General features: G+C 36.6%; 1 protein-coding gene across 1 annotated transcript; it reads right to left on the bottom strand.

The window, feature by feature from the left end:
- On the bottom strand, positions 1–12,512 carry LOC103720914 (probable serine/threonine-protein kinase PBL21). Its single transcript, XM_008810880.3, has 5 exons — positions 11,585–12,512; positions 11,358–11,503; positions 11,062–11,251; positions 1,482–1,873; positions 1–808 (listed from the first exon to the last, which is right to left on the bottom strand). Exons 1-5 carry the CDS (start codon positions 11,685–11,687, stop codon positions 497–499), a joined length of 1,143 nt encoding a protein of 380 aa, XP_008809102.1. The 5' UTR covers positions 11,688–12,512; the 3' UTR covers positions 1–496.
- Between the last annotated feature and the right edge of the window lie 819 nt (positions 12,513–13,331).

Here is a 13,331-nt window from a genome sequence, read left to right on the forward strand (position 1 = left end):
GGATAGAAAGTCACTGGGATATCTATATTAACTAACAAGCAAAACACATAATACAACCACTTAATAAAATGAGAACAAAATTTTTTTTAGGCGTCATTAACTCGTTCTTTCTTCAAGTGTTCAATTAATGTCCATTTTCTATCACCAATCTCTCTAAATGCAGCTGCAGGATCTGGATCTGAATTCTGTTGAACAGATCATCACCAAAGGCCTTCAACACACATCAGGCGGTTTCCATGCATGGAAATGACTTCAGATGTAAATGCTACCCAGGCTGACACCCTTCACAGACTCAGAATATATATATCCCCTGATTAAAACTTAAAAATCTGATGACTGAAGAAAAGAGCAGGTCAAAACATGGTTACATTGGGATCAAAATTATATCCGACCTTCTATTTTCTACCTTGTTCTAAGCTATATGGTGTAATGAAGTCTAATACTACAAAGACTGTACATTAGGCCCACAACCCAGTTTGCAAATTGGAGGGCATTCTTAATTATATGCAGAACCCTTTCTAGTGTTGCGCCTTCTAGAAGGTGTACTAGCAGCATGCAGAGAAGGTGAGGATGGTGTTGCAGGGGCACTCATGATCTTGGAATCATGATCTGGGATGTAGGGCTGAGATGCTATATGGTTGAGGGCAATCACAACATCATGCATGATAGGACGAACATGGGCCTGATCCTGGAGACACATCGAGGCGACAACAACCAGCTGGTGGAAAGCACGTGGAGGGTAGCAACCTTCTAGCAATGGATCGGCCAGCTGTCCGAACCTCCTCTTGTCGTTGAGAAAAGGACGCGACTGGAATCAAAAGAACACACTAAGTGAAAAGGAATATAAATCAACTGAAGTTTATGATGAGAATAAACATAGCAAGTCAAAATCACAGGTCATAGTGTGGTGAACTAGTGATTGCATGTGATTTACAAGATATACATGTCTTATATGTTTTCCATAAATTGATTCTATCATTTTAACATGATTATTTTTTGTAATGAATGGATGGACTATATGGGTTCATCAGTTCATGAACAGAATGGCGACAAACACATTGAGCCTAGATCTTGCACAGATTTGACTTCAAGGTACTTCAGTCAACTTTTTCTTTTTGAACTATCACCATAAACCACATTTATCTTTGCTTTAAAACTACAAAAAGTTTCTAGAAGAACATGTTACACTCTATAAAAGATTTTAAATTCAAAAATATCTGATACTTGAAATGAAATCAACATTGTGAAGTTGCCTGTCGAGCAAATGCAACCCTTAATTGCCCTCCCCCCAACCACCAAAATAAATAAAGAAAGAAAAGGAAAAAGAAAACTAGAATAACTGATTTTTCTTTTTTTTTCTTACATCAGGATACACACGCGCACACGCGCGCGCACTGCTAGAAGTTATAGGGGGATAGAATAATAACTAGGCTTGCTGCAGGAAAAAAGATTAGCAATCAAAATGTGCTGCAGGGACATACCCATTTCATCAAATTCTTGTCTCCTCCTGTCTTTGTGGAGTCAAATGCTTTTCTCCCGGTGATCAGCTCCAATAGAAGCACACCAAAGCTATATACATCAGACTTTATGGTCAGCTTACCACTCATAGCGTAATCAGGATCACAGTAACCATATGTTCCCATCACCCTTGTTGAGACATGTGTGTTGTCACCAACAGGTCCAAGTTTAGCGAGTCCAAAATCAGAAAGCTTGGGGTTGAAGTCATTGTCTAATAAAACATTAGCAGCCTTCATGTCACGATAGATAACAGGTGGATTTGCTACATCATGCAAATATGTGAGTCCTTTTGCAGCACCAACAGCAATCTTTATTCGTGTGTTCCAGTCAAGATGTTGTTTTCCAGGAGATACATCTAAACATAAGCACTTGTTAGTCAATAAAAAGTACAAAGGTAAAGCTTTGAAAGTAAAAAAGAAAACTACATACCATTGATCAAAATATCAGAATGTGACCCATACTTTCTGATAATAAACAAAAAAAAGTGAAATACCGCATCCTACTCTTTAGATGTACCAACAAATAACAATTATTTTATATAGCAAACTTTATTTCAGGTACGCAAATCATGAATCATACAATTAATGGGAAAAGTTTTAAGGATTTATTTTCTTTAAATACTTGTGCAAGGTTATGGTATTGTTCATGAAGATAGGGGTAACAGTAAGGACATAAGCAAAAGCAGCAGCAAGAAGAAGAATTCATGGAAAAGTTGGACAATCCTCCAACTGTAGTAACACAGTACCCTGGACATAAGTCAAAAAACTAGAACTCTACTTAAATTACTTCGGTGTAGAATATTTACATATATCATCAAGTTAGACTATAACATGGCTAACTAGTAAGATGCAATGATGGCAGGGTGCTTTGGAAAATGCGATCTAAAATTTAGATTTATCAAACAGAAACTGTGTTTCCATGGCTGCTAGCCTATACGCCGCACGCAGTTGTTGTACAGTGGGTTCAAGGCATAGAATTATCCAAACTCTTTGACAAGTATGCATGACTTAAGCAGATGCAACACATGTGAAGGAAAGAGTGCAAGATACAACAGAAATACAAGTACTAGGATATGAATACAGATGAAAAATAGTCTAGTGCAAAGTCCCCATCTATAATACTTATGGATATTAAAATAAAAAATGCTTAAACAAAAATTGAAGTTTAAGATGATATACAAAAAAAATAACTTTAAATGTCCTAACTGGTAAAAGATGAAGGATTTATTCATAATTTATTATAGATAGGTTTTCATCTAAATTGATTTGATGTTAAAGCTGAAATGCCCACATACCATCTGAAGTTAAGAGGTTGCATTTTTCTTTAGGGTCAATTTATCAGGGTTTTCTGTAAAAATGGTGAAAACCGAACAAAACAACGTGAGAGAGAGAGAGCTATCTGTGATGGGGGGAGAGAGAAAGGGAGAGAGTTGAGCTAGAATCCTGATGGTAGGATAAGAATCCAAACCTTGCCAATACAAGATTGAAGATGGGTCATCTAAATGGAAATCCATACTGCTCATTTTGATCTCCAACATTAAAGATGCTTTAGTCAACAGGCTCTCCAAATCAATTGTTTGCAAAGCCTAAGAGCCGATTTCATTTAGATTTAAATTCCATATAGATCTTAAAATTCAATATTTTAGTGCTGAAAATCAGTAGATAGAAGAGCCAGTTGTGTTGAAGGAAATCAACCAATGTGAAAAAAAAGTAAGAACGCGGAAAAGTCATAAGGGCATGTTTTTTTTTTTTTTTTTTTTTTTTTGGGGGGGGGGGGGGGGGGGCGGGGGAAACCCAATCCTTACTCTTCTCTAGTATTCAAATCTTATTCCGATTCCGATACTGATTCCCATGATGAACCAAATGCATTGGGGGATATGGCCAATGCGATTCTCATGCCAATCAAATTCTGATTCTGATTCCAGTCACGAACCAAATGTACCCTAAAGTCAAATAAAAATGAATTTAGTCTGATTCTTCCCCTCCTTTAAAATTTGAAGGCTAGTAGAAACAAAATATTTGGATGCCAAAGACCCAAATCATCTAGTGGAAGCAATAAATAAGGAAAAGGAAGGTTTAATCAAGTAATCTGAACCCTTCATCACCAAATTCTCGATCTAAATACTTTGAAGGCTGATTCTTGAAGCAATTACATCCATGATTGGTATGCATAATATGATCTTAAATTGGCATAGCATCCCAAAGTAAGATAGTGTGGTTCTTTCTTAACAACATGCCAAAGCATTTTTTATTTGGCACCAGATAGTAATACAGCTGCATTACATATCTGGGGCCTCTTGCCGCTAAATTTATTAAAATCCAAAGTACAAATTGAGTTTTATGAAATCTTTGTTAGGTTACTTATTTGCTTCAGAAAATCTAATACGTCATAAAACTTTAAAAATGAGTTTTGTGAAAAATTAGGGCCCACTCGGTGTTGTTTTTGTTTGCTGTTTTTGTTTTCAAAAGTTCAATAAGAAATTAGACTAGACTGAACAGATGTATCATGAAACCATTTTGATTTTTAAATTATCTGAAAACACCTCAAGAACTTTTAGCAGGAAAGATCTATTGCCTTCAAAAAAAGAAAAAAAAGTAAAGATAAAAGCAAAGAATGACAAGATTTCCATACGAATGCTATCTCCAACATCAATCTCCTTGTGGTATTTCCCTAATTTGTGGGGAAACAAAAAACCCATAAAAATTTAGCAAAAGGACCTCAGTGTCCTCCTTTTTATAAGACTTGTTATACACAAAATCAGGTTTCAAAATTTTGTTGTTTCCTCTAGTATTCACAGACTCACATCAACCCTTGCCTAGTTGGAATGAGCATATGGATAAATAAGTACTCCTGAGCAATTCTCATTCTAAATATTATCATTTTTCTCAAATTTTTTGACTCTTCGTTTGTTGTTACAAAGGTTGTTTTTGCAGTTATGGGACTCTTATTACATCTATCCTTTCTCACATGAAACGTATCAGATATCTAAGGTCAAGTGTGACATTTGTCATACCAAGATAACTTCTCTGGGTACTGAAATTTGCCTGCTATGCAAACTAGGTGATATACGAGAAATGGAGAGATGGTTCGATGTGATGCTGGCGAACGGGACACTGACTCTGCTGGAAACTAATTCTCAGGCTCAGCCCGGTGATGAGTTGAGTCCTCGTTATTGTAGATACCATCGAAGGATGAATCATGGGACGTCTTATTGGATCCCTATCTACAACAACTTTCACTTATGGTTCTGGCGAACGAATAATCATTAAGTCCTCCAACATATACAAAAAAACCCGCCAAGAGCCGACGTTTTTAGTGAACCTCTGAAAGATAGATATTTTATTTATGATTAGTCCTTTTCTTTCCTATCCCCCATCTATCTGGTTTCATATATGAAATTCATATAGAATCTTTGAAAAACACTTTTTTCCTCCATAAGAAAAAAAAAAGAGCTTACTATCTTTGGGATCTGATGCTAAATAATATTTTATTTAATAATAAATCAAATATGAAATTTATAAAATTTATTTCCGATCAGCAATCATATTTCATAATCACAAAATAAATCTAGATTATCATAGGAAAATCCATGTGCGGAACAAATATATTCTCTCGCAAAGTATCCATGATCTGCAATAAAACTTCATGCCCAAAGAAAAGGAAAAAAGATGAGAAGGAAACAGGAAAAGATAGAAGAAAAGGAACTATTTTATTTTATGTATCATCAAAAGTGAGTTTAAATCATGTCTACTCTTTTTATAGCTAAAGACAAATAGAATACTAAATAGAGCTCTGTAATTAACTAGGATGTAATTAACTAGGACAACTCCAGCCTTTTACCCTTATAACGAAATAACAAACAAAATAAAGTGCTCTCAGAATTCCTAAAAATAGCAAAATTCATATTTCTCTAGTACCAGCATAGAATACCATCAAAATCAATTCAAAATACAATATTAATCATTAAAATGTTTCCTAACTCGACCTACACAAAAAACTAGGATTTTACATAATAATTAAGTATGAAAATCATAAGAACATGGAAAATTTCTTAATCACTCTTAAAGATTACATAAGCAGCTCCCAAGACTCAACAGAACAGAAAATTAACTGATAATAAAACTCAAAAAAATTAAGATAATCAAAATTTAAGCTAGTCTTAACATAAATTACAGTAATTTATTAAACAGAATTTATTTTGTCTTCAGGATAGATTCAAGAACTAGAAAGGATGTAGTGTAGCAATCTGACGTAATCAGAGATTGGACAATGTTGAGGGTCTGGCAAGACAACAATTTGGTTTTAGCTTGATATCCATGGTGAGGTAAGTGTTCTGGCTTAACTCAACATAGAGCATAGGGACCTGCATCGACAAAAGCAGCTCATGCATAGAATGAGAGTGCCACAGCCAGTGGCCTAGTGTATAAGGCTGTATGGTTGGACTAATGAATTAGTTGGAGCAAAATAGATGCAGGAAGTTACGAGCAATACAAACTTTAGTTCTGTTAGGCTGTTAAAAAAAACAAACACCACTCAATTTGCTAGAACTTCTCTGCTTACATGAATAAACACTTACAACGCACTATAAAGTTGAAATCCTTTAGTAAAATTGATAACGATGGTCAGATGCAATATCAGAAGAAGGGGAACATGGATTTTAAGGGGTTCAGAAAAAGGAATGAATAAATTTTCAGGTTTTCAGGAAATTTGCAGCAGGTCTGAGGTTCGGGCTTAATAGAGATATTACAGTTTTTAAGAAGATAAATGAGTAATACCATCAGATGTGATACAAGAGTGTTAAGATGGGTTTTATATGTCCTTAAAGGGTTTATTTAAGGCAAATATAGAGAGGTGAGAGTAGTATGAAGAAAACCACATGAAGATGGTAGAAGAAGATTAATTGGAGATGCTGCACTGCAAGCATCTAAGCATCAAACTAAAGGTTGAAAGAGTCCCTCCCCCCACTTCAAAGCACTGCATTATGTTATGGGCCTAAAAGAAAGATAGCTCTCGACTCATTAGATCTACTAATGTATAACATGAAAGGGTTGAGGCCGGTTTCACCAACTCTGAAAAAAATGAATTTATTTCTCCTGAAACATGAAACACCCTCACACAGACTCCTCCAAAGCCATTTGTTCTCTTTAAAAAACGGACTAAACCATTCGGTCAAACCAGGATGGTATCATAGCTGTCCAGTTAATGTGCTTTCTAGTGCTCTATTCTTTTTTGCCGTTGCACTCTGGTCCCACTGCCTGCAGAAAAGGAAAAATTCTATTCAGATTTCCTCGAGGATAGTTATTCTTCCATGCAGCGCTCTCTTACCCAAGTTCTAGAATTCTATATAAAAGAAATTTTCAAAGAAAGATTTTTGAACTTTCTTTATGTAGACTTTTTATAGATATAAAACTCTTTCTAATTAAAGTAATCTATCATATAACATTATGCAAAGCACATCCCATGTAGAAGAATATCTATGTTCTAGACCACATAAAAATTAAAAAAAATCATCCTTTCATTTTCTATCACCGTTCTTTCTAAAAATACCACAATAAAAATAGTAAATATATCATATGTAAACAATACCAAACATACATATTTATATTTTTATTAATGACTTAGATGATCAATTGCATGTGCGTCACACATGCCTGACTCTAGTGAAACATATAATAGCACACTAACGAGGTAGCCTCTACATTGGACTTATGGTTCCCTTGTAGCTTAAGGATTAAGGAATATGAAAAACAACAGAATCAATAAAGGAAAAGGAAAGAACCTCCTTGTAGGAAAAGGAAAGAACGTTCCTGTAAGTAACAGCAACTACCAAGACTTAAAACAAAGTTAACTAGTCCTTCTCTAAAGAGAATCGCTACCAAAAATTCAGAAATATGGGGGGAGTGTCACCTTCATTTGTACCTGAAACCTCTCTTTGGAGCATGGATTGAGGATAGTGGTGCTAGTACAGTGCATTACGTCACAAAATTTGAAACCGGTGAAACCCAACATACAAAGGCATTTAAAGCTCATCTTTTATAAAGAAAAAAAGCTCTCTACATCTTAATATTGATGACTTTAAACTTCCCCAGTCAACATATATGCTCTTAATTAACCATAAAAAGTGGCCTCAGATATGGTTCACAATACTAGTATGGGTACCCATACTAGTACCATACAAGTATAGTGTCAGGCTGTCAGCACATGCCAGTTCGCCATACTAACATTCAGTACACCCCACATACCGAGTAGCAATTTGCTGCCAGTATGGTACGATATGCTCAATACTGACCAATACGGTCAGGCACAGCGAAGCATGCCCTCAAAAATCAAGTTGAAATACAGTAAAAAAAAAGGGCCAAATAACTACTTATAAAATAAGAAAAAAGATCAAAAAGTTAAATTTATGCTTATGCATCACGATGCCAAAAATATATTTATGTCTAAAAAAGCATAAAATGGTAAATTTCCCTTGTGGGCACTCCACCTTTCTACATCTTACTCTTACCCTTCTGATTTAAGTGAAAAGAATTGAGAAGCATCTGAAAAGGAGGTAGGCATATCAGATCCACCCCAATGATTGCAGATGCCTTTTTTTTCATCTATTAAAAAGAATAAACAAAGCTTTAGGCACCATCACAAGGTAATTTTGTCGATCCATCCATCCATCTATTGATCTATGGTACTATTCTTATTGCTGTATAAGCTCGTATAGATGAGGGTTCCCAAGGACACTTTATGACCCTAGTCTCATCCTATCCACAAGTACCTCTCATGCAAAGAAATCGTGGTCATTTTCCCAAACAAGAAATATATACAGTTATCTCATCATTTTAAACATCTTGAATGTGCTATAGATAAATAAGATTATATGCAACAACTAGAAACCCAAGGAACATCAATCCAGCAAATATTCAGAACAAATGTGTGGTGTACTGTCAACTCAATGGAAGCACGGATGGGATTGGCAATGTCCTTGGTCTCATCCTATCCTCAGGTCACTTTCCCTTAGGGCTCGTTTGGTTCGCGGGAAGCATTTTCCTTCCTAGGAATATGATTTCTGGGAAACAAATTCCTAGGAAGAGGATGCCTAGGAAAGTACTTTTGGCATGTTTGGTTGACCATAGGAAAGTGACAAATTTCCAAGGTGATTATGTTTGGTTGGTCATCCACTTTCCTAGGAAAGTTATATATAATTCCTATTATGCCCTTAATAAAAATTAGGTTTTTAATGCCTCTTTAATGCTTCTTTAATGCTGAAGGGACTTTTTGGGAAAAAGTAAAAATGGAGTGATTCCCGCCTCATGGGAAAGTAACTTTCCCATGTTTCTCATGGGAAAGACTTTCCCATGAAATGTGGGAATCACATTCCCATGGGAATACAACTTTCCCTTCTCTCTCCTTTGAAAACTCCAACCAAACAAGAGGCATCTCATTACTTTCCCGTTGACCACACTTTCCCCCCTTCTTTTCCCGCGAACCAAACGAGCCCTTAAAGAAATCATGAACTTTTCCTGGCAAAAGAAACATGTATTCCGCATTGTCATCTTAAACATCAACTTGTGCATGCCTTGTAATACATAAGAATTGACCCAAAGCGTAGCAATGCAAAGAAAATTAATCCAGAAAATTTGCATATCGAATTTGTAGTGCACCATCATATGTTCAATAGAAAAACATGATTCTCATAGGAGAGATATAGAACACAATGCATGTGGGATATGATATCATCAGACTAATTATATGAATAAATTCTTCATATTATAAGGTTGGTAACTGATCTTGAAGGATCACCAAATAAGATGTGGACCACATTGGTCACTACAAGCAGGTGGATAGGCTCCAAGAGCAAGATCTGCCGCATTAAGATAACGAACATGCACTAAACTTTCAAAAGCCATAACTTGCTCGTACAATATCCAATTGAGGTGTGTTTTTTATTTTTAATTCGGTAACTTTTCAAGCTATATGACGTGACGGCCCTCCTTAATGGTGCAGTGCACCAAACGATTAGGACCAAACTCCATCGTTTGTGCTCATAAACGGGACAGTCAAAGTAAAAAATTTTCTTTTTGGAAAAGATTGTGGCTGGGCATATCTTCCAATTCGAAAAGAATTAGACGGCCGAAGACAAAATTGATAAAGAAGTCAAGATCTACCTCTGTAAGTTTTTAATATTTTTATGATTATTTACACTAGTCATGTCTATTTCGAGAAAGCGTGTCCATTTTTAACTAGAAGAGGATTCCGACTTGAATTATGTAAAGGCGGGCCTCACTAAATAAATAGAGATTATATAACTTATTTTATTATCCATTAACAAAAGAAAAGAAAACTTAGACCCTAATTTTGCCAATTTTTTCTACTTTTTTCTAATTTTTTTTAAGAGGCTTAAGTTGAGCAGGTTGAGAGAATTACTTCCTTCTTCCTTACTTCTTCAAGTTAATATTAGAGCTTCGGTCCATTATATTTGTCGAGGACTTACTTTATGATCCAAGTACATGAGCTGTACAAGCATACGAGGGAAGGAATATTAGTGCTTAAAGTACATCGAAGGACTAAGGCTAGTAGGGCTACTAGTTTCACCTCAATGAATGATGGAAGAACATCTCACACAATTGGAGGATAAAGTTACCTAACTAAGATTGTATCTCCGATATTTTCAACATAAGCACCACCAACTCCTATAGCAAAGCTGCCGCCCACATTTGGTGATGAAGATCTGCCCAAAGCGCGGGGCGTGCCGCCTCGCGCGCGCAGGCGCTCTTCATTGATAAAATCAAAACTTTAAATAGTGTCTAACCTATTTTTCTGATTTTTTCTTATTTTTCTTTGATAAAATCTAAAAGATACTATACACTCTGTCCTAAAAATGTTTAACAGTTTCTTAGGTTGTTCGTCATACCATCGAAACTATATATAATATGCGTGGGAGATCCAAACAATACAAAATACTCCAAACTGACATCTAATATACTTGTTTTATTTTTTATTTTTATGATGACATTTTTTATTTTTTTAATTTCTTTATTTGAAACTCCAATACTCAATCCTAAAGAGTGTTAATGCTAATAGATACCACTGAAGGAGTTGTGGTGGAAAAATAGTGTTACAAATTATACTGCTTAAGCAGTAGATACGAAGAAATACAAAATGAGTTCTAGTATACTTTCCATTTAAAAATTCTACAGCTCTTTATTGACCTCCTTGTTCAAACGTTGTCCTTTGTCTTGTCAGTTGTCTCACTATTATATTCTATTATCTCTGACTACACCTAGCTTCAAAGATCACATAGAAATAAGAATAAACAATGGAGGTCTTACCTCAAACATTGAATTTGTCGACCAACAAAAACCAGTTGATAAGAGGTGAAAAGAGCAATGTAGTCCAACAGTTCTGAAAAATAGCAGTCTAAATAAACAATGGTCGAGCAGAATTTCAAAAAAAAATAAATCAAGGTAATATATGTAAATACAGTAAAAATGGAGAATTAGAGAACAAAAACATAGAGATAGATCTTAAGAGCTTTCAGCTAAGAAAGCCTACCAAATAAGTGATCTTCCAAGCTACCCTGCGGCATGTATTCATAAATCAACAGCCTCTGATCTCCCTCAGCGCAGTATCCAATCAATCTCACAAGATTCTCATGCTGCAGCGTGATCAGCATGAGAATTTCCACTAAGAATTCTTTGCTCCCCTGGAGCCCATCGCGATTGAGTTGCTTGATGGCCACCACCTGTTCATCAAAATCGAGTTTTTGACTCATAGATTACAAAAAGAGGATACCTTTTTACAAAACAAAAAAAAAAAAAAAAAAAATCTGGTCATGAAATAGAACTTACCTGGCCGGAATCTATCCGCCCTTTGAAGACCTTTCCAAAACCTCCCTCGCCGATCAAATTGGTCGTCTTGAAATTCTGAGTGGCGATCGCAAGATCTCGGAATGCGAAGCTCCGAGCACCGCTCTGAGATGCCTTCTTCCCACTCCCTGCCCAAGAACAAAAAAAATCCAAAAAAAATCGGAATAAAATAACAATAAAGTAATCGGGGTGGTCGAATTCCATCATACCCGAAGCGTCCACAACGACAGCATTCGATCTGGCGCCCGTACTGTCATCGATCCTACTTCTGCTCTCCCTCCGGCGAGGGCTCAAACAGGGAAAACAGCTCATCTATGGCTTCAATCCTAAACCCAACATAAAAATTCCAGCTGCAACACAATCTCCCTTCCTCTCAAGCGAACGCTAACCCTAATCATCTATGTCGCCCTCACTCTTCCTGCTCTCTGCATCACGACACGGCCAACCCGGAGAGCAAAATCCCATCCCCCTCCACTCCTCATCCCCCAGACCCAAACAAAAGATCTCATTTTTATAGCAAAGAAAACATTCCAAATGCTAACAAACAAAAGATCTGAAAAGAAATAATAATAATAATACTCCCACAAAGAAACTATAATAAATTCGCTCAATAAGAAAAACCCTCTCCACGCCCCGTGAAGAATAATCCAAGGATGTTGTCCCCCTTCTTATATAAATTAAAACAAAAAACGATTCACGAATAGAAAATCCGAGAGAATTCCAAGAGAGAGAAAGAACCAAAACAGAGACAGAACTCGGAATCCTTAACGGCAAAGGCGGCAGCTTTAATATCCGAAGCAGAAGGAAAGAATTGGGAAGGGTTTAAATTGTTCTTTCTCTTTTCTACTTCATTAAAATCGGAGGTTGTTAGGAGAAAAATGAAATCCCCTTCTGCATTGCCTTTGCCTTCTCTCTTCGATCATCGACAGCTCCCCTCCCTCGCTTCAACATGGAGAGCAGAGGAGAAGAGGAGGCGAAAAGAAAAAGCAACTTGCCGCCGTTGTTCGTCTTGTATTCTTCTTCCTCGCCTCTCTTCTTCGTACATCGCTTTCTCTCTCGCCGTTTCGATCTATTTTTTCCTTCCACCCTCTCATCACGGATTTCGCGATGGTGGCCTTCGCGCATGGTGAGTATTAATGAAGCGATATAATGGAAGGGCCCCTCTTGCTCTCCTTTTGGAAAGCTTGACAGCATGGCCTGTTTTTTTATAGGATCTTTCCCCATTTGCTCAGCGTCGTCGCGAGTTACCTCACTACGTTAATAGTATACCTATGTATGAACGGCAGAATTGATGCAGTAGTGGAGAGAGTAGGCAAGTGTGGATTGGGTGGCTGCTCCTGTAGTCAGTTACGTCGATAGTACCTTATAAATTAAAAAAAAAAATATTTTGGGCACTTCATAATTTTTTATTTTTTAATTTTATTATATATATTTGTAAACGTATTATATGATATATCAAAAAAAAATAAGGATTTTTTTTTTTTGCTTAAAGAAAAGGTGAAGGATAGGAAGGAAAACTTTCCCCGTGTCGCAATCCCACACTGGGCTCCTCTCCCATCGGGACATGTCCGATACGGATAGAAAGTATCCCTACCCCCTCGAAGGTAGAGGTATACTTATATTTCTCATACCTTCCCCATCTCGCGGGCACCTACTTGGCAACCCATTCACGGGTGAGTACGTCATCCGGCACTACTTTAGTACCAGCCGACTAGTAGCGCTTTCAAACTCCGCATCTAGACATGGGGCATCCGGTCTTCGAATTTAATCGATGATCATGCATTTCGGATCTGAAACCATTTGGTTGGAAGCAAACGCCATGTTCCAACTAAGCTATCACCTTGATGGTTAAAATAAAATAAATAAAAAAGGAAAAGAAGAAGAAGGAGGTTGGAACATTATTTGTTGAGACACGAGAAAATGGGATCTAATAATACCATCACCCCACCCACCTCC

Source organism: Phoenix dactylifera, chromosome 2, assembly GCF_009389715.1.
Source record: "Phoenix dactylifera cultivar Barhee BC4 chromosome 2, palm_55x_up_171113_PBpolish2nd_filt_p, whole genome shotgun sequence".
Classification (NCBI taxonomy): domain Eukaryota; kingdom Viridiplantae; phylum Streptophyta; class Magnoliopsida; order Arecales; family Arecaceae; genus Phoenix; species Phoenix dactylifera.

Bases quoted from the DNA above. Each gene is read 5' to 3' on its own strand.
- LOC103720914 (XM_008810880.3), bottom strand. From the start codon at position 11,687: ATGAGCTGTTTTCCCTGTTTGAGCCCTCGCCGGAGGGAGAGCAGAAGT. The intron at 11,252-11,357 runs GTAAGTTCTATT...TTTGATGAACAG, and splicing joins GGCGGATAGATTCCGGCCAG to GTGGTGGCCATCAAGCAACT. The intron at 1,874-11,061 runs GTAGGCTTTCTT...GCTTATGTTTAG, and splicing joins CTTGGAAGATCACTTATTTG to ATGTATCTCCTGGAAAACAA.